Source organism: Aspergillus tanneri (assembly GCF_003426965.1).
Source record: "Aspergillus tanneri strain NIH1004 chromosome Unknown AapTan_5_pilon_pilon_pilon, whole genome shotgun sequence".
In the NCBI taxonomy this organism is placed as follows: domain Eukaryota; kingdom Fungi; phylum Ascomycota; class Eurotiomycetes; order Eurotiales; family Aspergillaceae; genus Aspergillus; species Aspergillus tanneri.
Window position 1 is genome coordinate 2,060,432 of NW_022984632.1, and position 23,842 is coordinate 2,084,273.

The 23,842-nt window shown below is 49.6% G+C and overlaps 11 protein-coding genes across 11 annotated transcripts; 6 read left to right on the forward strand and 5 right to left on the reverse strand.

Moving 5' to 3' along the window:
- Nucleotides 1–701: 701 nt before the first annotated feature.
- Nucleotides 702–1,497, forward strand: EGD2 (nascent polypeptide-associated complex subunit alpha; the record flags this gene model as incomplete). Its single annotated transcript, XM_033574667.1, has 3 exons — nt 702–938; nt 1,051–1,109; nt 1,173–1,497. 3 exons carry the CDS (start codon nt 702–704, stop codon nt 1,495–1,497), a joined length of 621 nt encoding a protein of 206 aa, XP_033422685.1.
- A 455-nt stretch (nt 1,498–1,952) lies between these two features.
- Nucleotides 1,953–2,683, forward strand: ATP7 (F1F0 ATP synthase subunit d; the record flags this gene model as incomplete). The annotated part of the gene is made up of 4 exons (XM_033574668.1): nt 1,953–1,961; nt 2,038–2,433; nt 2,494–2,580; nt 2,654–2,683. 4 exons carry the CDS (start codon nt 1,953–1,955, stop codon nt 2,681–2,683), a joined length of 522 nt encoding a protein of 173 aa, XP_033422686.1.
- Nucleotides 2,684–3,711: 1,028 nt separating this feature from the next.
- On the forward strand, nt 3,712–4,719 carry ATNIH1004_010092 (uncharacterized protein; the record flags this gene model as incomplete). The annotated part of the gene is made up of 1 exon (XM_033574669.1): nt 3,712–4,719. One exon carries the CDS (start codon nt 3,712–3,714, stop codon nt 4,717–4,719), a length of 1,008 nt encoding a protein of 335 aa, XP_033422687.1.
- Nucleotides 4,720–5,962: 1,243 nt separating this feature from the next.
- Nucleotides 5,963–7,456, forward strand: ATNIH1004_010093 (uncharacterized protein; the record flags this gene model as incomplete). The annotated part of the gene is made up of 1 exon (XM_033574670.1): nt 5,963–7,456. The coding sequence occupies one exon, from the start codon at nt 5,963–5,965 to the stop codon at nt 7,454–7,456; it is 1,494 nt and encodes a 497-aa protein (XP_033422688.1).
- A 105-nt stretch (nt 7,457–7,561) lies between these two features.
- On the reverse strand, nt 7,562–9,648 carry MSC7 (aldehyde dehydrogenase family protein; the record flags this gene model as incomplete). Its single annotated transcript, XM_033574671.1, has 3 exons — nt 7,562–9,029; nt 9,103–9,284; nt 9,388–9,648. The coding sequence occupies 3 exons, from the start codon at nt 9,646–9,648 to the stop codon at nt 7,562–7,564; spliced, it is 1,911 nt and encodes a 636-aa protein (XP_033422689.1).
- A 309-nt stretch (nt 9,649–9,957) lies between these two features.
- Nucleotides 9,958–11,397, reverse strand: ATNIH1004_010095 (endonuclease III domain-containing protein; the record flags this gene model as incomplete). Its single annotated transcript, XM_033574672.1, has 1 exon — nt 9,958–11,397. One exon carries the CDS (start codon nt 11,395–11,397, stop codon nt 9,958–9,960), a length of 1,440 nt encoding a protein of 479 aa, XP_033422690.1.
- A 499-nt stretch (nt 11,398–11,896) lies between these two features.
- Nucleotides 11,897–13,840, reverse strand: ADE4 (amidophosphoribosyltransferase; the record flags this gene model as incomplete). The annotated part of the gene is made up of 4 exons (XM_033574673.1): nt 11,897–12,419; nt 12,485–13,172; nt 13,237–13,689; nt 13,756–13,840. The coding sequence occupies 4 exons, from the start codon at nt 13,838–13,840 to the stop codon at nt 11,897–11,899; spliced, it is 1,749 nt and encodes a 582-aa protein (XP_033422691.1).
- Nucleotides 13,841–15,053: 1,213 nt separating this feature from the next.
- ATNIH1004_010097 (DNA cytosine methyltransferase) lies at nt 15,054–16,964 on the forward strand (the record flags this gene model as incomplete). The annotated part of the gene is made up of 2 exons (XM_033574674.1): nt 15,054–16,456; nt 16,529–16,964. 2 exons carry the CDS (start codon nt 15,054–15,056, stop codon nt 16,962–16,964), a joined length of 1,839 nt encoding a protein of 612 aa, XP_033422692.1.
- Nucleotides 16,965–17,404: 440 nt separating this feature from the next.
- On the forward strand, nt 17,405–19,313 carry PDH1 (putative 2-methylcitrate dehydratase; the record flags this gene model as incomplete). The annotated part of the gene is made up of 4 exons (XM_033574675.1): nt 17,405–17,686; nt 17,795–18,572; nt 18,628–18,812; nt 18,885–19,313. The coding sequence occupies 4 exons, from the start codon at nt 17,405–17,407 to the stop codon at nt 19,311–19,313; spliced, it is 1,674 nt and encodes a 557-aa protein (XP_033422693.1).
- A 558-nt stretch (nt 19,314–19,871) lies between these two features.
- ATNIH1004_010099 (putative MFS allantoate transporter) lies at nt 19,872–21,880 on the reverse strand (the record flags this gene model as incomplete). Its single annotated transcript, XM_033574676.1, has 10 exons — nt 19,872–19,875; nt 19,940–20,118; nt 20,218–20,452; nt 20,509–20,574; nt 20,628–20,728; nt 20,782–21,045; nt 21,103–21,361; nt 21,410–21,465; nt 21,513–21,675; nt 21,726–21,880. The coding sequence occupies 10 exons, from the start codon at nt 21,878–21,880 to the stop codon at nt 19,872–19,874; spliced, it is 1,482 nt and encodes a 493-aa protein (XP_033422694.1).
- Nucleotides 21,881–22,330: 450 nt separating this feature from the next.
- Nucleotides 22,331–23,762, reverse strand: ATNIH1004_010100 (M20 family metallopeptidase; the record flags this gene model as incomplete). Its single annotated transcript, XM_033574677.1, has 4 exons — nt 22,331–22,548; nt 22,602–22,744; nt 22,813–23,615; nt 23,670–23,762. The coding sequence occupies 4 exons, from the start codon at nt 23,760–23,762 to the stop codon at nt 22,331–22,333; spliced, it is 1,257 nt and encodes a 418-aa protein (XP_033422695.1).
- Between the last annotated feature and the right edge of the window lie 80 nt (nt 23,763–23,842).

Consider the following 23,842-nt stretch of genomic DNA (forward strand, 5'->3'; position numbering starts at 1 on the left):
CTTAAAATGATTCGAGAACCTTGATATCCTCAGGAGTTATGCTCGTACGTCACAATAGACGGCACCTTCTTTCCATTAGGACCTGGCTCTGGGTACTATCCACTTCTTATATCTTGATGTGATATGATCGGTCCACTACCTAGATTGAAACTGGGAACCGACCTTATAGATCTAAACCGTAAATTTGATAACGACATTTCCTTTATTTTATTTTAGGTTTTTTTTTTTTTTTTTTTTTCTCGACAACTGGAATTTTTCGTTTATTTTGCCATAATTTAAAGCGACGAGAATATAGTAAATTGTAAAAAATGCTATTGTCTTGAACTTGGCTGGTGTCGATGTTGATCTGTAGATGAGTCGCTTCTGTGTGTCTTGGGGGAGGGTCCGAATAAGCTCGCTAACGATTTTTGGCAGCATGACATTCACACAGCTTTGCGACTTTCCACCTCCAACCAAGGCAAAAAAATACCTCCTCATCCACCACAGTCCTCCATCCTGTGACCAGGTACGTTTCAATTGAATTTACGGTCGCCAATTTGAATTCCACTCTTGAAAATGGCGAATTCTTGCGGTTTTGTGGGAGAATGGGGGGTCGGGTTCCATGGGGCATATTCGAGTCTCAGGTCCAGGAGAACAATGTCGTAGTACTAATTGCTGACCGTCAATTCTACAGCCCTTTTTAGGCTCGCTCGATTCCCATAATGGCTGACCCCCGTATTGAAGAGATCCACGACGAGGAGCCTCCCAAGGCCAACGTTGAAGATGCCGGCAGCAGCTCTGAGTCGGAGGCTGGCGATGAGCAGGAGCCCACCATCCCCGGAGGTGCCGCCGTCACCATTCACTCTCGCAACGAGAAGAAAGCCAGGAAGGCCATCGGCAAGCTCGGCCTGAAGCACGTTCCCGGCATCACTCGTGTTACCCTCCGCCGACCGAAGAACGTATGGATACAACCCCGACTTCTTCCTCCGCTGCTGGAAAGACTGGAAATACTGGATATGAACTGAGCCAAGCAGCAATGTGTGGATGCACCGACTAATATGTCTCCTACAGATCCTCTTCGTCATCAACCAGCCCGACGTCTACCGCTCCCCCTCCAGCAACACCTGGATGTACGTGCTCTGGTTCCCCTACGATGTAATGTTGATGTCATCTTGACTTACGTATTGAAACAGCATCTTCGGTGAGGCTAAGATCGAGGACCTGAACTCTCAGGCTCAGGCCTCCGCTGCCCAGCAGCTGGCTGCCGCTGAGGCTGCCGCCGGTGAGCACGCTGGCCACGACCACGAGCACGACCACGGCAAGGGTAAGGCCCCCGAGGCCGAGGCCAAGAAGGATGAGGAAGAGGATGATGGAGAGGCTGTTGACGAGACTGGCCTTGAGGCCAAGGATATCGAACTGGTTATGGCCCAGGCTAATGTGTCACGCAAGAAGGCCGTCAAGGCTCTACGGGAGAACGACAATGATATCGTGAACTCGATCATGGCCCTCAGCATATGAGAACTGCCGAATTGATTGCACGCTATCAGTGGCTGAAACGTCTTAGCCCTGCTGGCAGGATGGACTTTGGGTGCGAGGTCAGGTTGATATCCCCTAGGATGCGTGTTCTGTCAGGCCCCATAGTGTAAATCATTATAGTCCAAAAAAAGCAGAATTGCATGATCTGAATTCAATTTGGGACACCCATATTTGCTTTTTTTATGGTCGCGATAATTCTAGTTCGACACAATAAAATAAAATAAAAAGCATCATCTAATAACCATATTTACCGCAGTCTCGCTGGTTATAGTCTTGGCCGTCACCTTTGTGGCTATTCGGAACACGGGAACCACAACGTCACGTGATGGAATCCCCATTCCAAACCTTGCCGAAGTCAACCCTCACTTCTCCGACCCTCCAGATTTGCTTAAACTCCCCTCTCAGACCCCCTTTTCCCTCCAACCCAACCCTTCAAAATGGCTGCCGTATGTCCATTGCGCTCCCTAATTCTGCGTCCCGTCGATCGCGTTGGAATTATATCCACTAACTGTCCGTTTACAGCGCAGCGCCGCTCTCAAGATCGACTGGGTCAAGGTGACCAGCTCGCTCGGCCTCCGCGGCCAAACCGCCACCTCCCTCCAGGCCTTTAAGAAGCGTAACGATGATGCGCGCCGCAAGGTTCAGGTCCTGTCCGAACAACCTCAGACTATTGATTTCGCCCACTACCGCAAGGTCCTGAAGAACCAGGCCATCGTCGATGAGATCGAGAACCACTTCAAGACCTTCAAGCCCGCCACCTACGATGTCAGTCGTCAGCTCAAGGCCATTGATGCCTTCGAAGCCCAGGCTGTCCAGAGCGCCGAGCAAACCAAGGGCAAGGTTGAATCCGAAATCCGCAGCTTGGAGAAGACTCTTGAGAATATCGAGACCGCCCGGCCATTCGACGAGCTCACTGTGGTATGTTTGGACATCCAATGGATTCAATGTGAATTCTGAATTGATTTTTTTGTTCTTTAGGACGAGGTTGCCGCGGCTCAGCCCGAGATTGATGAGAAGACCTCCTCGCTGGTCTCCAAGGGTAGATGGATGCCGGCCGGATACAAGGTATGTCACACGATATCGAATATTACGCCTTGTTCCAAGCTGTTGATCCTACTCATGCTAATACATCTGGTAGGAGCGTTTCGGCGATATGTCCGTGGTTTAATTGTCAGATACCTTTCTGTCACTTTACGTCTCCTACCCTATCTCCTTCGACCAGTGTAATCACACCATTTCTTTTCCTGTCAAGCATGTTGGCCAGCTAGGATACCATTTTGCCTGGCAGTGTGGTATGGTTGTTGGATTGTGTATAGAAACAATGTTCATTTTAGAAGATCATTTTCTTCATTTCCACCGAATTGGTCTTTTTCTCTAGTGTGCCGTAAACAGAACTTAAATCCCTCGTAATACTCGACTTGACTAACCTTAGTGACCTTATATTACTTGTATTTGCATTGATATGACAACTTTGGTATTGCGGGCGATGTTATCTACCCTATAATCGTATTGACGTGGACGGATATATAAGTCTGTGTCTATATCCACCAGACTCAGAAACGTTTACTCTGGGACTTGCGGGCTAAAATATCATGAAATTGGGAAAATACTTCCATCCAAAATGCAATCACACATCAATCGTTGCACACCGTCAAAAAATAAATGAGATGTTCTGACATCTCGCAGAGTGGCTGTTGCTCTCCAGCTCAAGTTGAACAGCTAACTCCGCGTTTAGTCCGTCTTGGCTCATGGATACTACTTAGCTTCTACGCGTCGCGCCCATGTTTGCTCCTCACCAACTGTGTCGTGCTATCCTCTCATCTACATAGCCTATGGACCCTGCTGCTCATTGCCTGCATGTCCGGTTTGCCCTCGCAAGAGGCCTTTACAGCCCCAAATCGACTCCCAAACCCAAGATCGCCGTGGCTGAGGAAGTGGCAGTCCGGTGGCCCCTTAGGAACTGACAAGGCGATCAGCTGAATCGCCGATTTTATGTGTTCACTCTGGCTGTGCAGCGATTGCTTTTTATCAGACTCAGGGATATTATAAGACCGACCTGTGGTTCGGACGATGGCGATATAAGCATGGCACTGCTGCTATTGCATTCTAGAAGGCCTTTCTTCTAAATAGACCTCTCCTGCCGGGCATATCTTCAACCTCTTTGATTGCTAGCCATTTCCATACGAGTCCGAACAAATGGATCCAGTGTCAAGGACAGCTCAAATCCGGTCTCGTCTTGAGCTCCTGCCGGTGGAGATCATTCAGTTAATTTTCCTCCACTCTCTCGAATTCAATCTTCCGCGGGCCTCTCCCTACATCTCTCGGATGCTTTCCAATACTGTTATCTACACCTGGCTCATTCGACTGGCATTCAGCAGTGCCAATGAGAGTTCAAAGCATGGTTATTTCACCGCGGATTTTCTGCCCCCTCCGCTGGATTTCTGGGCTCTCTCTGCACAGGAACGGAGAGACCTCCAGAGCGACATCCTGGAATGTGGCTGGTTTACTCTGCCGTTAATCCGCAAGTGTCAACGAGAATATATGGAACAGGTTGTCCGGCATAAACTTCATGATCTAGACTTCTGTCCAGACGACCTCCCGGCGTTGGACAACATCGGCCGCCAATACGATAACCTCGAAGGATGCGACAAGGGACTGGGAGGCATTCGCGGGAAAGGAGACCTGATACTCAGGGCCAAAGATCGCGCGACGAAAAAGGAAGAGAGAGTCGCATTGTGGTTCCATTACGGGGCCCTACTGGTCCGTCCACCCAAAAAATTATACGACCATCTCGATATCTTCCAGCTTCCATGGTGCTCTGTAGACTGGCCCCCTCGCATCCCTGATAGATTACTTTCCCCGCCGTGGACGGAGACCAAGCTCGAATTCCTTCGGCTCTTCTCGACGAGCGCATACATCGACGAGGATTCTACTTTCCCACGTTCCAAACGGGTTCTTCGGCAGGTAATCCGGGACCGTGATCTCGCGACCTTTGAGCAATTGGTCAAGATGTATGTTATCATTAAGAACTACAAATATCTTTTGCGCTGGCCGGTCTCAACCAATGTCTTTAGCTTCGCTTTGAAGCATGCAGATGAGCGGGACGATCCTTTTATAAAGATATTAGTGGATCAGCGATGGGAGGATATACCTGCCAAAGCGTCACATCTCAAAGAACAGTTGATGTCCAAAGCTGGGGTCTGAACCCATAGAATAATGAGTACTCTACCGCATATGGCTGTGGACAGTACATTAATGGAGTCAAAAATCCGTTACTTATTCACAGAGGAGCCACTTTGAATAGGGAGAAGTGCCTATATTACAAAACTAGATTACATATCAACCCAGAAAGACCTGCTTTATTGGGTATGAAGAACAAGAAAGAAAACGACCAAAACAAAAACCAAGTTAATGCGACATCATTACGCATGACCTTCATGGGTCGTGTAGTTGAATCGACTAGATGAGCCATGTCATATTCTTGATCTCCGCATTGTTCTTCTGCTCCGGCCACAGTAATTACAGGTGAGGCAAGCGATGACAGCTCGGCATATAGTCAGAACACCATCGATGATAGCCTTACAGACAGCGCCGATGGCATCGACGATGTCTATCAGACAGGCGCCACTGGACTGGAAGATGCTTTTGATCTGTATATACTCAGTACGTTGCTCAGGTAGACATACAGAGACGTGTGAATGAGACCCACATACACAGGACACAACGGCACCCATATTGCTGATGTCTCTTTGTATGTCTGTACTTCAGGATTGGATGATTTTGACGGTTTCGTTCGAAGAAGATAGAAGTAGTAGACTCTCGCGGAACTGGAAGATGTAGTGGTATGAGGGAAGCTTCAACCACTGAAATAACGCAGGTTGAAGATTTCCCAATAACCCCAGAATAGGATATATATTTTTGTCTGACTATCAACGAAATGAGTGATGTACGAGGATAAAGCAAGGGCGATTAGAAATAGAATACTACACATTAGCCACCATGAATTCCTACCAGCGATACAATTCCGTCATAACGACGATGCCAACCTGGTTCCAGGCTTCCAATCAGGAAGGAGGCGTGGTGATTGCCATGAGCGATCCGTGCCCTGACCCGGAGTTGAATTCTTGCCATCCAGGGGAGCTGTGTATGCCTACTGACAACACTGACAACACTGACAACACTTCTACGTCATAGACTTAAACAGATTAGCGTTAGGGCTGAATTCTTACAGAAAGGGAAAATGTCAGCTGACTTTCTAGCCCTACGGATGCCTTTTCGGGATCGGATCCACCAATCAGTGCATCCGGACTACGCCTGTTTTATTTCTCTCTTATATCTCCATTCTTCTACATGTAGAATGTATACAGGCTTCCGAGATCTGCTCACGCTAGAAGCATCGAATGAAATGGCCGAATGAGAATAAACCTGATATCATTCTCCACCGGGAATGCTGACCCCCATTCGTGTTCGTGGCCGCAGAAAGAAAAGACACCCCGACTCTACTAGGCACCGTCCGAATGATGAGCGATCTGGATCTACGACAGCGTCGAAGCGACCAAAGGGCGGTCGACCATTAATGTCCCTTGAGGAGAAATTGACATCATCTCAATATCAAAGTAACAAGCGAACACGACTACAGGTGGTCCGACCATTGAAATCGAGGTCGAGAAAACGGCATTCAAGACTGGAAACACTCCCCGTGGAACTCATCGAAAAGATATTCCTGTATTCGCTGAACATCAACTTGCCTCGGTCATCTTCGTCATTGGCTTCTGCGCTCTCTAGTGAACAGATCTATCGGGCTCTTATTCTGTTGGCGTTCTGGAATGATGACTCCTCGTTGACTTCTACGGGTGTCCCTCATGATGTTGTGATTGGGAAAATCTTACGGCTGGTGGACTATACGCCTCTTGATTATGAAGAACGCAAGAATCTGCAAATATCCATTTTCCGTTGTCAATGGTGTACTATGGATCGGGTGTTGAACCAAGTGCCTGATTTGATGAATCTGACGATCCAGCGACACTGGGTCAACGCTGGAGTCGGCATGTCCCCAGGCCAATGGGAGAGTCTTGCACGATTCATGGCCGGAGGAGGAGGAGGAGGAGGAGGAGGAGGAGGAGGAGGAGGAGGAGGAGGAGGAGGAGGAGGAGATTGCACGTTTGAAGGCACGGGCAAAAACAACACTCGCTATACACTGTCCATCACTCCATTTATCTCCATCAAAATCACCAACCACGACTCCGGTGAGCAACACACGCATCCGATCCTCGATATCACCAACATCCCAGATAAGCTACTAAACGGCGATGACGCCGGCTTCAACGAAGACGACGTCACCCACCTTGAGATCCTCCGCATGGCTAGCGGATTTGCCCGATCCGCCCTGGGCCAAATAACCACCAGCGTCTCGCGCGAAGCAACACAACAGGGTATCCACACCGCCCTGGTAGAGAACAGCGCGAGCGCATTAACCACCCTCCTCAAAATCGACGAGTACGTCTTTCGCAGCTTGAACACCTCCGCCGCACAGAGTGCGCCGTATTCCCTACCGACAGAGCATTTCCGCACCGCGGTTCGAGTCGCCCGCAACGATCCGTGCATGTTTCAACTTCTTGTTCGAGCCAGCGCCGAGTCTGTGCCGCCGGATGACCCAGAAATCACACAGTGGGCGATGGATCTGGATGATGCATTTGGCCATTGGTTGCTGGATCTGATGCTCCATCTGCCGCAGCAGATTGAGACAGCGAATGCGAATCCCGTCGAGGGTGCCGTGTTTTATCTGGGAAGAGCGAATGGGCAAGTGGAGATGGCGAGAAGGTATATGCGGGATGTTTTGGATGTAGAAGAGTTGTCGAGTTGGATGGAAGAGCCTCTGGGGGATGTTTCTGGCTGGTGGAAGGCGATTCGGAAGGGAAAGGGAGCGTCTATTACTCGTTGAGGTTTGAAATATGAATAGTAATTAAGATACTATTAGAGGCATAGACCTCGGGAATAGTTTATGTCTATGATGTATACTTACTCTCCGTCTTGAAAGTGGAATGTATTACATGTTTTGAAAAAGCCGAAGTATGCCTCGGACTCTGCCCGAAATCGTTATTTGATATCCGGTCTCGACAACCCCTTTGCACATTTCCCAGGCTCCGGTGCCGTTCTGCAGCCGATCATCACCTTTGTGGATGGGATAATCTACTCTAGGCGGGATGCGAGTCGCCATCAATTTCGGGAATCGATCCACACAAACTGCTTTGATATTACTCACGCCCCGGAGTCCTTCTTCGCCTGCAAAGCGGCCGTATCCGGACCCCTTGACCCCGCCGAAAGGCAGCTGCACTGCATAGTAGCTTCCAAAGTCGTTGACGGAGACCATGCCCGCCTTTATGCCTGACACGCAAGCGGCGACGTCTGGGGGGTTGTACCCGAAGACGCTGGCGCCCAGGCCGTATTCCGTTGAGTTGGCGACTTGAATAGCGTGTGGCACAGACTCTGCGCGCATCAGGAGAAACACGGGTGAAAAGAGCTCGGTCTGGGAAATCCGCATAGACGGGGTGACGTCTGCAAGAAGGGTAGGCGTGAAATAATGGCCGTAGGGGTATTTGGGGTGGTTGTAGCGTTTCCCACCACAAATCAGGCGCGCTCCTTGTCGCACCGCATCGTCAATGAGGGATTCTAGACGGTCGAAACCGGCGGGGGAGATCAAGGCGCCCATGTCTGGGGTTCCAGGTTTCTGCTGGGGATCGTCGGATTTGGAATCTAACAGGACCGAGCCAAGACTCATGTTCTTGATGCGCTCGGACACGACGTCAAGCAGCTTGTCGTACACACCGGGAAGGGCGATGATGCGCTCGGCTCCGATGCAGTTCTGGCCCGCTGATTGAAACACACCGCGCATGAGGATGGATGCCACCGCGGAGATCTCGCTCGCTGTTCGCGAATCGTCAAGAATAACGGCAGGATCTTTCCCGCCCAGTTCGACAGTCACTGGGAGTAATGCCTTTGCTGCGGACTCGCAGACTTTGTGTGCGACAGGCCGTGAACCAATGAAAGTCAATTGAGAGATATCTGGATGAGAAGTCAAGAAGTCGGCGACGTCAGGCAGGCACACTACGCTCTGTACTAGCTCTTTTGAGTGACCACAGCTTGCAAGTGCACCTCTTATGACTTCGAGAAAGAACATCGAGGACCACGCAGTCTGCTCAGACGGTTTCACCACAATACTGTTTCCTGCGAATATGGCACTGATGACTGGCCCAATAAAGTTGTGCAGCGGGTAATTCCAGGAGACGCAGGCACCGACCACGCCGAGAGGTTCGTATGTGACCATATTTTTCTTGTACATCATCAGAAAGTTTGTCGGTCTCGATTCGGGTGCGAGCGCCTTTTCGCCATGGTCGATGGTCCATTTCAGCTTCTCTGCCGTCACGAGGATTTCTCCAAAGACAGCGTCCACTTTGGTTTTACCGGAATCCAAACAGCAGGCGGTAACGAGCTCCTCTTGATGCTCAAGAACATATCTGCGTGTTGAACATTCCCATGTTAGTTTCATATCCGTCTCTGCTCTGCAAGGGAGGTCCACTATCCACCCACTTTAATAACGTCCTCAAGACCTTCCTTCGTTCGGCGAAGCTTGTTCTAGCCCACTCCGTCTGTGCGGTTTTCGCAGCCTGGATCGCTCGATCGACTCCTTCTCTCGTCGCAGGCTTCATCCCGGTGCCTAGGATCCTTCCGTCTGCAGGGCAATAGCTCATGATCAACTTGTCGCTCCATTGCTATATACGCAATCTCAAAAATTAGTCCACTGTCGTCCAATTATACCGGAACAGCAGCAACCCCGAAGACATAGAGCTGCTTCAGCAAATTTAGTAGACTTACACTCCGAACCTGCCCCTCAAGCACCTTTTTCTCTTCTCCACGAACATCGTCCCACGTTTTACCCCTCCAATTAGCCCGCACTTCAGGTGGAATTGGGACATTGAAGGCGACAGCGGCTTCTCGTTGACCCTGAACAAAAATGTAGCCCAGATAAATAGCACCTAGCGAAGCCAGAGCGACTCCAGCCCATGGGGCTTGCTCATAAAGAGACTCCATGAGTAAATATAGAGCTGAAGGAATGTAGGGCGTCCAGCTCGTCATGTTGGAATTGCACGGGGGCAGCAGTGCGCTCCAGAAAGCGTGGCTGGTCAAGAGAGAGAAAGTGGTTCGATCGTTATCTCCAGACCTCCGATACGCGGTAGAGCACGTGCCAACCCACATCGTAAGATACAAACAAATCGCCAGAAAGAGTATGACGAGGGAGAGTACAAGAGGAATTGAACAGAGAGGATATCTAAAATATACACTACTAAATGGAGTTTACTGACGCTGATCGTAATCCAGCATGGAAGTCTCTCAGAACAAAACACACTCAACTCTGTCGAGGAATCCGGCCTCATTAGTAGTTGTTCATTTCCCCTTGTCTGCGCGAGGACGTCTCTGTCTGCCAGTCTGGCTACTCCCAGCGCCGATGGAATTCGTGGCACCTCCCTTCCTCTTCCCAGTTCTTGTCACAAGATGATCGATCACACACCCATCTTCCCATCCAGCTGACGACTCTCCAGTGATTGCCCGGCATCGCGGACAGGTTTTCCCATGGCGAATGAACAGCTGGTGAAGAGAGTACTTGAGGTGATCAGGAATGCGCACTTCAAGGTGGCTGAAGGCTGTAATCTCCGTAGCTTTGTCTGGAGGGACCCAGTTGAGCCATTTGCAAATGCGGAAGATGTGTGTATCAACAGCGAAGCACGGACGCTGCAGGCAGAAAAGAAGGACACAGGCGGCTGTCTTGGGCCCGATACCTGGATATTTCACCATTTCCACCATGGCTTGTTCCGTGCTCAGGTTGTGTAGATGATTGAGTGACAGGAAATGCTGATCAGCGCAGGCAATTTCATACTGTTTGTTGTCTTCATGTTTACCCATCAAATCCGGGGACCCATCTGATTCGCCTTTTACCAGGAGGTCTCTGCGTTCTTGGTTCTCCCTGTAAACCATATCTAATATTGCCTTGAGATTCTTACTCTTGATGTCTGCTAAGCCCCCGCTCTTGATAGCATCGAAGACATCCTTGAGGGGAGCTTGACGCACGGCATCCCAGTTCACACTCCCTTTGCCGATCCCTTCTTCGAGGATACCAAATTTCTGCACCAGTCCATTAAAGGCCTTGGCAGAGTTGTTCCCGGTAGTCGCACCGCTAAGGAGCGTTCGAATGAGGGCATCCAGGACAGAAGGAACCTCCCCACATCCGGTCACTGTAAGAGACGGTTCGGGGATTGTCTTCGGTGCGATGATTTCTCCATGCTTGCTGGATAGAAGTCTGTTGGCCTCTTCGCAATCCTCGGGGGTTGGGCGGGACCAGTCAGGAAACGGACTGACGCCAGGTGTGAGTCCATAGGGATAAGACTTTTTGGCTTTCTTGCGTTTTTCAGAAGATTTACCCAGTGTAGCTGTGACTTTGTTGGCAATCTCCTGTATTGCGACTTCGACCTTTTCTGGCTCTTTTTTCATTATCGGATCTTTGCCGGATCCGGCCTCTGAATTTCTACTGATTGGTTGTATCGCAATGGTAGCCGGACCCAAATTATGCGGAAGCTCTTCTTCCATAATAGTTGAATTTGAGACCTTTTTCGCCTTTCGCCTCTTTGTCCTAGGCTCATCATTACTTGGGATGGAATCTTTGAGGGACGTCGCATGCTTATTGTTCGGAATAGTAGCTTTCCTACCAGAGGAAGTCTTGGGGGTGCTTTCCTTTGAGAACTGGACATCGAGTATAGTAGAGTGCTGTGTCTCTGTAGCTAGCACTGCTGCTTCCCGGACAGCCATAGAACGAGTGACGCGACGCTCCATGGCTGATGGTTGCGTTACAGATTAAGAACGAGTGTCGGGGGTCCACGCCTCTCTGGGAAGAAAAGTGGTTCTAGTGGTCATAAAGTGTGCAGAAAACACCCATGCCAAGCATTTCTCCCCGCAACTCGTCCAAGGTACATACAGAGTAGCAGGCCACAATAGGTGATAGAGGATGTTGAATATAAAGTACAATCGCCAGAGTTGAACCTGGGCGTCACATGATCAGATAAATTATCCCACAAAACTTGTGTATGTGATAGTTATGTATTAAGTTCTAACACCCAGTAGCCATCAAATGCCAAAGAAATCTTTGTCATAGATCTATTGATAATCATTTATCCCATGGGTATTCCAACCCTTCTGTCCTTGCTATGCAAACGAAGCATCAGAGAGCCTCCTTTTTTGTCTACCTCCTACAAACTCCTGGACTCCAAGTCACGGGTATGACATCAACAAGAGAGCGACAAAACAATAAGTCAGAAAATCCATAAGCTCATAATCATTCGTGATCAGCAATGTTATGGATGCTAATATCCATTCGATCTCTCACTTTGGGATGTTCTTCTTTCGGTTCTTCCCGGTGAGTGCTGCACAGACTGACTTGTGGCACCTCGGATTCGCCGGGGGACATAGCGGGCACAATATTGCCATGGTTATCCAGCTTGACACCATTTGCAGCCATTTGGAAGTCTGTTTCGCTGGCGACCCCATGCGTCACGGCTTCCTTGGCCCTGTCCAGGGCCTTAATTTTGCGGCCTTCGCCTCGGATCTTTTCCAAGTGACCGAAGTAGCCTTCAGAAACAGGGGTGATGTAATTGCCGCAGAAAACGCCGACCTCAAAATCATGGGGTTCCTCCAGCCCGTTTTCATGGGCTATTTCTGCACAAGCGCCCTTTAGATCAGACAAGGTCTGGTAAATGACGCTGTCGGCTCCGATGTGCTTCGCAATAGTTTCAGGAGTACGGTTGTGCGCCACGAGTTCGTTCGGGGATGCCAGATCAATTCCATAAATATGAGCATGTCTATTGAGAAGAAAACGGTTAGTGGGGATTGAAAAAGTGGGGAGGCGAAGGTGATATTCACTTACGTGATCTCGGGAGCGCAACTGGCGAAGTAAACCTTTTTGGCGCCAGCCTCCTTGGCCATTGTGACAATTTCTCGACTGGTTGTCCCTCGTACAATACTGTCATCAACTAAAAGAACATTTCGGTCCTTGAATTCGGCTTGCATTGCATTAAGTTTGCGACGAACACCTTTTTGCCGGGTCTTTTGCTCCGGCATGATGAACGTCCGGAAGACATATCGGTTCTTGACGAACCCCTGGCAATAAGGCTTGTCCAGGTAGCGGGCCACCGCAGCGGCCGATGTGGTGGAGGTCTCGGGGATAGGAATCACGACATCAATGTCCTTGACCACCTCTGATCCGAGAACATCGAGGATTCTAGCCGCAAGGCGATCTCCCATTCGTTGACGGCTTCGATACACGCTGATACCATCAATTACCGAGTCAGGCCGTGCGAAGTAGACGTATTCGAAGATATCTGGGGCGTATGCCTTCTTTGGAGCCACTTGGCGGAAGACAGGTTCACCACCCTTTTCAATGATGACTGCCTCACCAGGCTGAATATCTCGGATATTTGTGAAACCAAGCTGGTGTAGAGCCACAGACTCGGAAGCCATCATGTAGTCCGTGCCAGAGCCGTCGAGTGCGGTTCTGGAGCCAAGGACCAAAGGACGGATACCGTAAGAATCACGGAAGCCCAAAACACCGAATCCTAAATTCATTAGATGATGTTCCTCCAAAAAAAAAAAAAGAAAAGAAAACATTTGATAACTCACCTGCCAACATGGCGGTACAGGACCAACCACCTTCGCACCGCTCATACATCCTGGTGAGACTAGCAAAGAGGTCTTCCCTGTTGACCCGTGCCTTTTTGGTCTCGCTCAGCTCATCAGCGAAGATGTTCAGCATCAACTCGCTGTCGCTATCCGTGTTGATATGACGATGAGCCTCGAGGTCCAGATACCTCTTCAACTCGGGCGCATTGATTAGGTTGCCATTGTGGGCCAAGCAAATGCCATACGGACTATTGACATAGAATGGCTGAGCCTCAGCGTTGGCACTACTGCCAGCAGTGGGATACCGCAGATGGCCGATACCCATAGGACCCGGAAGATCTGCCACCCTAGCACCATCTTGGAAAACCTTGGCAGCCATACCGTTCGACTTCAGCTGGTAAATACGGCCCCCTGCTGCGCAGGTTGCAATACCGGCAGCATCTTGACCCCGGTCTATATTGTGAAGAATATCGTATCAGCTTTATGCTTTCTCATCACAGGGGTATGTCCTGAACCTACGCTGAAGAAGGTACAGCGCCTCGTGAAGGTCAACGGCGGCGGAGGACGACGGGTTCGCCTGGATGAGAGCGATGATACCACACATTTTCTAGATAGCAAGGGACTCTAGACAAATATGGATTGTCAGTACGTACTCCAGGAGTGAAATCAATCAAGAAACCAATAAAGCCAGGGCAAGATATAGTCAGATCGGATGTTCTCCGCAAAAAAAGCTTAGGAAGTCTAACATCTATAAAAAAGAAACCGAATTTCATCATAATAAAAGAAATATACTGGGATTGAAGCCCAAACTGGAGAAATATGCCAGACGGTGGGTACTCACATGCTATGAATGAAGAACTTGGGCACAGCACAGAAGAGGTAGGGGGGAGGGTCAAGAAGCCGTGGACTTTACGGTGAAAAGAAAGTAAGGAATGAAAGAAATGCCTCTCAAGACATACCAATCCACCAATAAGACGTAATGTGAGGGAGGAAGAGAGACTCTAGATCACACCCACGGAGGGATTGGATGAACGGATGACATGGTTAAGAGAAGAGTTAGAAGGTGGAAAAGGGGAGAGAAAGCCGGGTTCATATTATTTTCACCGTTCTTCTCCACTGCCAACCGAATTGGAAGACAGAATTTTGCGGGTGCCGCTTAGAGAACCAGAGAAAAAAAAAAAAAAAAAAAAGGGAAATGTTGAGGGGCGGACCGCCAATTTCGCCGACGCTGACTCATCTCTTAGTATATGGCTAGGCCGAAATGGCGATGCCGCGGGACTGCCTAATCGGATCTATATGAACTGTATGCTCTTGATGTACTCAATGTTAAGTACATGGTTCAATGTGTTCATTCTCTTTCCTCTTTCCCTCTTCAGTCATGAAACATGTTCTATAATAGTGCTTCAAATATCACCTTTTCTTCACTATGTGTTTGCCTCCATTCTCTTTATCTTCTAACAGTTGTTTGCACTTGAACTGTATTGAGTGAATAGCCATCTACTCTTATACTGCCTCCACATATATTCAATCATGACAGATTCCATGGCCTTTTATTGTGTTTGCTCTTCACTTTCCTTTATCTCTTAGCAACTATGTTTGTGCTTGAACTCTCTTGAGTGAATAGCTAGCTTCCTATCTATCCTCTATATATTCCAACCACAATCATTCAGCAGCCTGATATTAAGTTTCTCTTCTCACTTTCCTTTTCTATAGGCCTAGATAATCCGGTTCTTTACTCTTGATTGTCTCCCTTTTCCTGTCAATTCCTTTAGATATCTCCCACTTTCATATATCTTTCGAGAGTTATCACAGGAAGAATGATTCCACTGGAAGTCATTGATGAGGGTGACGAACGTGATGCAACGATAATCTCGGACAGCGCGAGCGACAATAGCAGCGTCACGATAGACAATGACCCGGATCGTTCATATTATTTGGAGTTCGAGGATTTGGAGGACCGCCATGATCTCCGCGGCCCAACTCCTCAGCCGGTACAGGGGCCACAGGTAGTCGACCTGACTCTCGAACCGGAACACGCATTCAACGACGGAGACTACCTCACAGATGCTTGTTTACAGAGACTCCTCAAGGATTGGAGGCTCTCCGAGCAGTCCACCCCTGAAATAGAATCGACAGTTCTGGAGGAGAGACGGACCATCCCAGAAACGTGCATAAATAACATTGTGTACAAGATTGGCCAGTCCCTCGAGCTTCACAATGGAACATTCCTGAGGGTCAGTTCGATCCTCGAAGAACCTACCGGAAAGGTCTCATTTCGGGGCCGTCACCTGCTTAGGGCCCGAAACCACGCAGCCACTTATATTCCGAAAGGTCACCAGGGGTCACAAGAGTGGCGAAACGAGCTTGTGTGGATCGCGAACGAGGCAATGGACATTGACTTTGGGCTTGTCAAACGGATTGTGAACATCCATTTTACGAACTACTGCCACGTGAACCAGGATCCACAAAAGCTCGCCAAGCCGAATGGGCTTTTCTGCCGTTTGAAGCAGACCCTGGGTCATGTCGAAGTTTCCATTGAATACGTGCCTTTCCATGAGGCCGATGAAGGGTTTCGACAGCCGGCTACATACTTGCGCAAGCTATGGAGGAGGGAGACGCGATCTTTTGGGGAGGCCGACTCCAAGGTTGTGGTAGACGAACCAGGCCCAGTCATTGATTTGACAGAACCCGAGGAGAACGTGGAGGATTTGAAACTACGGCATCAGTATACGTTTGGCGATGGGTTTTGCGGTGCTGGAGGCGTCTCCTGTGGTGCCCAGAAAGCCGGCCTAAGCATCAAATGGGCCTTCGATTCGTCGAGGCATGCCACGGAGACGTACGGTCTCAATTTCCCGAACGCGATGTGCGAAACCAGCAAGATTGATCAATTTCTCACTATTGACGAAGATTTTTTGAAAGTCGATGTCAGCCACGGATCCCCGCCCTGCCAAACGTTTTCTCCGGCGCATACGATCGAAAGCCAGAATGATGACGACAACTCAGCTTGTATCTTCTCTGGGATCAACATGGTTCAAAAGGCCAAGCCCCGCGTGCATACGATCGAGGAGACTAGTGGGCTCCTGGAAAGGCACAAAGACACATTTCACCGTATGGTTCTGGATTTCATCGAAACGGGCTATTCGGTGCGGTGGAAGATTCTGAATTGTGCAGAGTATGGAGTTCCCCAGTTGCGGAGACGGCTGGTGATTATTGCATCAGGGTAAGTTCTTCTCGAAGTGATTGAGAGTTCACACGATTTCTGCGCGATTGATGCTGATGCAGATCCCAACAGTCCTGGCGAAACCCTACCGAGGTTCCCGGCGCCTACTTATAGCCTCCGAGGGTCGGGGTCGTTACAGCCCTTCACAACTATCAACCAGATGATTGCGAACATTCCTTCGAACGCGCCGGATCATGACGTTCAAGGAGCTCAAAGTCGAGGCCTCTTGCGAGCACCATTCGACCCCAATCAGCAGGCGCGTACCATCACCTGCGGTGGCGGAGACAACAATTACCATCCATCCGGCCAAAGACGGTTTACCAACCGGGAGTTCGCTTGTCTCCAGACGTTTCCCTTGAGTTATCGATTTGGCCGTCGAGAGGTGCGCCGACAGATTGGGAACGCGGTTCCACCAGCCCTTGCGCAGGCAGTTTATGGGGAGATTATTCGGTCGTTGCAGCGGACGGATGAAGAGGAATTTGGGGACAATGGGGATGAGGGGAGATAGTTACTACGAGAATAGATTTGTTTTTGCTCTTTCAGTTGATTGATTTTTCTGCTTTCGTTCTGTTGAGAGACACATAAGGATTGACCACGTGTCAACCACCACGAAGGCATTGGACCCTTTTAGGCCTAGCAATTTGATCAAAATTGGGTGAAGACCATCTCCAAGCCTTCGGGTCTCCTCTCCAAGTCTCCAGATCCCCGGGCACTGCTGATTCATATTGAAGAATGGCAGGATTCCCGGTTGGCCGGCAATAACCGCTGACCTCAACCAAAAGCGGCCTCGGCCCGGCGTCGGTCTTTCTTCCTCTCTCCCTTTTTCCTCTATTCCCATCTTTCTCTCTTCTTTTCTTTCTTTGTTTCTGTCTATCTACCTTGATCAACTCTCTCTGGTATCTCTACCGTCTTCCTTTCCTCTTCCCTTCTTCCCTTTGCCTTCTCATCATGTCTGCCTCGTGTTCGGCGCTGAGACGGTTGACCCACAGGTCTCCCCGCACTATCCAATTCCAGTCCCGCATCCTCTCTTCCTCTAGGCTGGGTGCTTCTCTCGAATCTCGCACTTCCTGGTCATCCACGCTCAATTCGACTCCCCGTGTATCTCGGTTCTCAACCATGTCGCCTCTTCAGCATGCTGCTCCTGCCGCTCCGACTGACAAGCCCTATGATCCGGAGATCAAGGATATGGCCGATTATATCCACCACTACAAGGTGGATTCGGATCTGGCGGTATGTCTCCCATTCAACTTTCTTTCCACATCTCGATGAATTTGGCACGATTGTCTGAATTGAATTTATCTGGACCATACTGACAATACCCTCGTGTGGTTCTTATAGTATGACACGGCCCGTCTAGTTTTCCTCGACACCCTGGGCTGTGGTCTGGAGGCCCTCAAGTTCAAGGAATGCACCAAATTGCTGGGCCCCACGGTGGAAGGCACTGTGGTCCCTAATGGCACTCGTGTGCCCGGTACTCCCTATCAGCTTGATCCCATCAACGGAGCTTTTAACATCGGTGCGATGATCCGTTGGCTCGACTACAATGACTGCTGGCTGGCTGCGGAATGGGGTCATCCCTCCGATAACCTCGGTGGTATCCTCGCCGTTGCCGACTGGATCTCTCGCACTAACCGTGCCGGAGGCAACATTGCTGGCGGCAAGATCTTCACGGTGAAGGATGTCCTGGAGGCTATGATCAAGGCCCATGAAATCCAGGGTGTCTTGGCGTTGGAGAACTCATACAACAAGGTTGGCCTGGACCATGTAGTGCTCGTCAAGGTCGCCACCACCGCCGTCGTCTCTAAGATGCTCGGCCTGAGTGAGAAACAGACCGCTGATGCCATCACCCAAGCCTGGGTGGACGGGCAGAGTCTGAGAACTTACCGACATACACCCAACACCATGTCCCGGAAGTCCTGGGCCGCAGGTGATGCCTGCCAGCGTGCCGTCAATCTTGCCCTGAAGGTGCAGAAGGGCGAGACCGGACTGCACACTGTTCTCTCGGCCCCTGTCTGGGGTTTCTACGATGTCCTGTTCAAGGGCAACAAGTTCCAGTTCCAGCGTCCTTATGGCAGCTACGTTATGGAGAACGTTCTCTTCAAGGTGTCTTATCCCGGTAGGTCTTCCTCTTTCGCAGCTGAATGAAAGGCATTAAGCTCATTGTATCATAGCCGAATTCCACTCGCAGACTGCGATTGAGGCCGCCCAGATCATCAACAAGAAGCTTGCGGCCCTGGGCAAGAGCGCCAAGGATATTAAGGAGGTCACCAACCGCACCCACGAGGCCTGCATCCGCATCATTGACAAGCAGTTCAAAGCGATGGACAACTTCGCCGACCGTGACCATTGCGTTCAGGTAAGTGGACTTTCTATTCTTTCTATACGGACGGGAAATTTGTCTGCAGCGGCCGTGCTGATTTGGATTTAGTACATGGTGGCCACCATGTTGGCCTTCAACCGGTTGACTGCCAATGACTACACCGATGGCTCGGAGGCTGCCACCTCTCCCCTTGTGGAAACCCTTCGCCAGCGTATCCGCTGTGTTGAGGATCCCAAGTACACCACGGATTACCATGACCCGTCCAAGCGCACCATCCCCAACGCGCTAACGGTCACTCTGAACGACGGAACAGTGCTCGAGGAGGTCGCTGTGGAAGCTCCTCTGGGCCACCGCCTGCGCCGTGAGGAGGCCAAGCCGGAGATTCTGGCCAAATACAAGCGCCACCTGCAGGCGCATTTCGACCAGGCGCGCATTGATCAGCTGCTTGAGGTGGGTCAGAACCAGTCGGCCCTTGAGAGCTACGAGGTGGACAAGTATGTCGACCTGTACGTGACCGACAAGATCGCTACTGCTTAATGGGCTTGCCAAAAAAGTAGAGGGATAGATTTTGGGGAGGTTAATGAATATTATTGATGGAGACTCTGCCTTGGTGGGATGTATGAATTTACGGCGTATAAATTGGTGCTTTCGTAGATTCAATCTATTATTATGTTCTGTGTTTCTTCCATGGACGTAATATATACGTGCCAGATTTCTCAGGAATTGTTGTCTTTTTAGTACATCTGTCGCTTCTTTTGCTCAGGGCAGACCCAGCCTGGACATTTACCGTCGCTTGTGAGGGGTGTTCAGACATATCTCCGTGCCATTAGTTAAGCTCTTATTAATGTAGGTAAATCATTGAAAATCAGACACCATCTCACTCCAACATGGCATAATATCTATGGCAGAGGATGCATCTTAGTAACAAAAGACCCTCTCAGACTTGACAAATAGGTAGGGAGTATATCAAGGTTCAGCTTTGATTTATATAGCACTCACTACCTACGGAGATTGACATCTCGACCATGATTACGGGATTGAATTTCGGAATTATTGATTTAATATATCAAAAATTCATTCGTTAAGCATACTGATCTATCTCTATTTCTAGGTCAAGGAGAGATGCAGACTTATAGAGAGAGAGAGAGGGTTAATAAACATACCGAAACTCTCTATTCCCTAAATCCGTAATATCAGCCACTCCATCCTCATGTGTCTGTGTCTGCGTCTGTGTCTCTCTCATTCGATCTCTTCGTTGATTCTCCCATCGGAGATAGAGTAATAGGACTACCGACACCACCACCACTACGCCTAGGCAGACGATGATTGCTAAAAAGCCGCTCTATTATTTTTGTTAACACATTATTCTGATCACGTAACATAATACATATCATAACCGCAAGAGGGGGGAAAGAAAGAGGGAGAAGGGTGAGGAGTATACCTGATATTTCGGAGCCTCCCTATCAAAAAACAACTGCGGTCCGATTATGTTCCCCGCACAGTACATGATGAAATAGACAGCGCTGACGGTAGCCCGTTTGGTGAAACCGCCGATATTCGAGCTGATCATGGCCATGGACAGGGGCATAGCGACAGAGTACACCCCCATGAGGAGGAGACCAGCGTAGCGAGAAGCCATGGAGGAGGTGGCGTAGATGAGGACACTGCCGAGGACACTACAGGAATGAATTTCCTTCTTAATCTAGAAGAGATGGAAGGAGGGGTGATATACCTTATGCAGTTGACGACTGCGATGACGATGCAGCGACTATTAGGGATTTTGGAGGATATAATTGAGCTAATTGAGATGGTTAGAATTGCATAATGATGGTTGAGACAGAGGAGGATTACAAGACGAGGACGAATGCGAACACCACGGCTCCTCCGGGCATTCCTAATAGCAAGGTGTGGAAGGTAGATAACCCGAAGCCTTGGAGGATCAAGCCATTGAACTGGGACGGATATTTAGCAGTGACCCAACTCCGGATTATCTATAAGGACCTACCGTGGTAAATCCACCGTTCGGAATATTCGAAGCCAGAACGAGCAGAGCAAACAACCACGTCTTGATATCCAGACTGGCCTCGGTGATTTGGTCCCAGTCGATCTTATTACTCTTATACCCGGCCTTGTTGGCTTTGAGACGCGCCATTGCGATGACTCGCTCCTCTTCTGATAGAAACTTGGCAGTCGAAGGGGAATCAGGAAGTCGGAAGAGCATGAGGATGCCCCAGATAAAGGTGACAAGGCCGAAGATGATGAAGAGCCACTGGGAGGGTCAGATTCGCACGGCATGTATATAGTTTTCAGCAATAGGGTGACAAACCTGCCATGGTCTCAAGCCGCCGTGAATCTGCCAGATTCCCACCGCTATTAGATTGCCGATGACCAGGGAGATGGAGTTTCCGCAAAACCAGATTCCATGGCGCAGTGGCTGTTCGGAGGTGCGATACCAGAGGGAGGTGATCAGACTGAATCCTGGCGAGACACTGGCCTCGGTGCAGCCAAGGAAAAATCGAACAACCATTAGTCCGGCGAAGTTGGTGGTAGCAGCATGACAGGCGAGGACGAGAGCCCAGAGAATGCTGCCTTGGTCAGTTGTTGTCTAGTGGTATAGGGGGAGAGAGAGGTACAAGTTGCAGGCTAGATATTTCCCCAGAGGAAATTTGACCAGCAGCAGAGATGCAGGCTGTCGACACTGTGAGTCACAGGCTACCGGGGATGCAGAACACCTACCCATGAGAAGAACAGGTATCCAAAGTAGAAGATGCTGGACGTCCAACTGTACTCGGACCCCTCTAGATGGAGATCCTCACGCAGACCCATCAGGGAGGTGTAGCTGAGAGTTTGCTTGTCCAAGAAGGACATCATATAGGCGACGAGCATAATGGGAAGGATCCTGTAGGATATTAACACCAGCAGCCCTACTGGAAATACGGAACAACGCACATGAGATCGATCTTCCAGACCAACTTCTTCTCTTCAGCAATGGAGAATTGAAATGACTCTTCCATCTGTTCCAGGGCCCCATGGTCAACGCTGGACTTGTCAATATCATCCTTAATGGATTGCGGGTGTTTCTTCTCTCTCATGGCGTCGGTCATGATAGATAAGATTGATGGGTCATGTCCCGCTTTTGCGATTCTCTGTAGATGACTACTTATATCCAACCTATACTTCCCTGGAGGATCTATCTGTATACGGAGAGATAACGATAAGGGCCTTCCTGGAGGGCATCTTCGTATCCGATGCCATTGGCTGTATCGGCAAGGCTAGCAATCCTTGGCGGAATGAAAGAAACAACTCTAGAGCTCGTGTAGACTCTTGAGAATAAGACATCGCCTTGATTGGCGGCAAACAAACCGTCCTCGTGGACCTTCAATGCCGACATGAAGCTTCCCCGCAAAGATAGACCGTATAGCCGGGATCTGCAGAGGGGCTGTCTAACTTTACTATAACCGAGGGAGGAGAGAAGGATCAAGTGGAGAGAGTGAAAGAATAGATGCTGTCCTGTCTCATATGCTATTGAGCGAGTACTAGTACAATCGATTCCTTTATAGGTCTTTCTCAAAATCTGCCTTCACCTCTCGGGCGAATTGATCGTCTACCAAGATTTGACACGCCACTACTGCCATTCCTGCCGCACAAGAAATGCTACGTTTATATGACTCAGACGACCCGGCGCCGTTCGTGAATTCAGGCGTGTGGTTCACTCCGTCTGTGGGGATAGCGAACATCCCATGGAATCCAGGGACCGCGTAGGAAACATTACCTGCGAGTATGGTCAGCTCGGACTCTCTTACTGTCAAATAGCCGAAAACGAACCCATATCGGTGGACCCTCCGCCAAATCGCTCATCGCCTTTACCCGTGTTGTCGAACGTAGTGTGGTGTCCCATGACTCGCATGGCGGAAACGTAGTTCTCACAAATGGGCGTGTTTGTCTTCAAATCTGCGTAGGAAACGCCCCTATCATGAAACCAACAATTAGTGTCTAATTCAGATGTAATAATTCCAACACATTGAGGGAAACGTACCAGTCGAATTCGACCTTGCATCCGGTGGCAGTAGCGGCAGCCTCAAAGCACTTGATCACCTTTTCGGTCAAGGGCTTCAGAGACTTGACACTCGTTGATCGGATGTAGTAATCCATTGTTGCAGACATGGGAATGATGTTCGGCCGATTCCCACCGTTAACAATAATGCCGTGGATTTTCTGACTCGGCAGGATCTGTTGTCGAAGGAGAGAAATATTCACATAAGCTGCAACCACCGCATCCAACGCATTGATACCTTCCCAAGGCGCGGCCGCTGCATGCGCAGGTTTCCCAGTGAATGTCACCCGGATTTTGTCATTCGCAAGAAACCCACCGGGGAGCACCGTGGCGATACTCAACAGTTCCGGATCGTTGGCGATGATCGGGAGGGGGTGTACCATAAGACTTGCGTCCACATCTTTATACGCGCCTTTTTCCAGCAACTGTACCTTCCCACCACCGGATTCTTCCGCTGGAGTACCGAGAAGACGAACCGTGCAGCCGGGTCCATCAGGACATTGTGCTTTGATGGCTTCGCAGGTAGCTATGAACGCAGCTATGGAGCTGGTTGCAATTAGATTGTGTCCACATGCATGGCCGATTCCAGGAAGCGCGTCGTATTCGGCATTGAACGTTACCACTCGACCACCAGAACCATGGGTGTATTCGATTTCGCAAGCGGTTTTTAATCCATAGGCGCTACGGCGGACTTGGTAACCCTCAGTCTTGAGGCCATCAAACAATTCACAGATATGATCGTGGGCTTTGTACTCTTCGTAAGCAAGCTCTGGATTCGACCAGATCTTGAATGGGTTAGAAACGGGCGCCAATTGAACGGTAGATTGTAATTTACTTACTTGGTTGTTGATGGTTTTTAGCTGCGCCTCATATTTGCAAAGTGCGGTCTGAACGCTTTCAATAAAACGCACCTGGGTCTCTGGAATCTTCATTTTTGGCAGGTCAGTGAACAGTTTGGGAAAATGAACATAGTATTATTTCATGAAAGCAGCGCACTTCGCACGTATCCCTT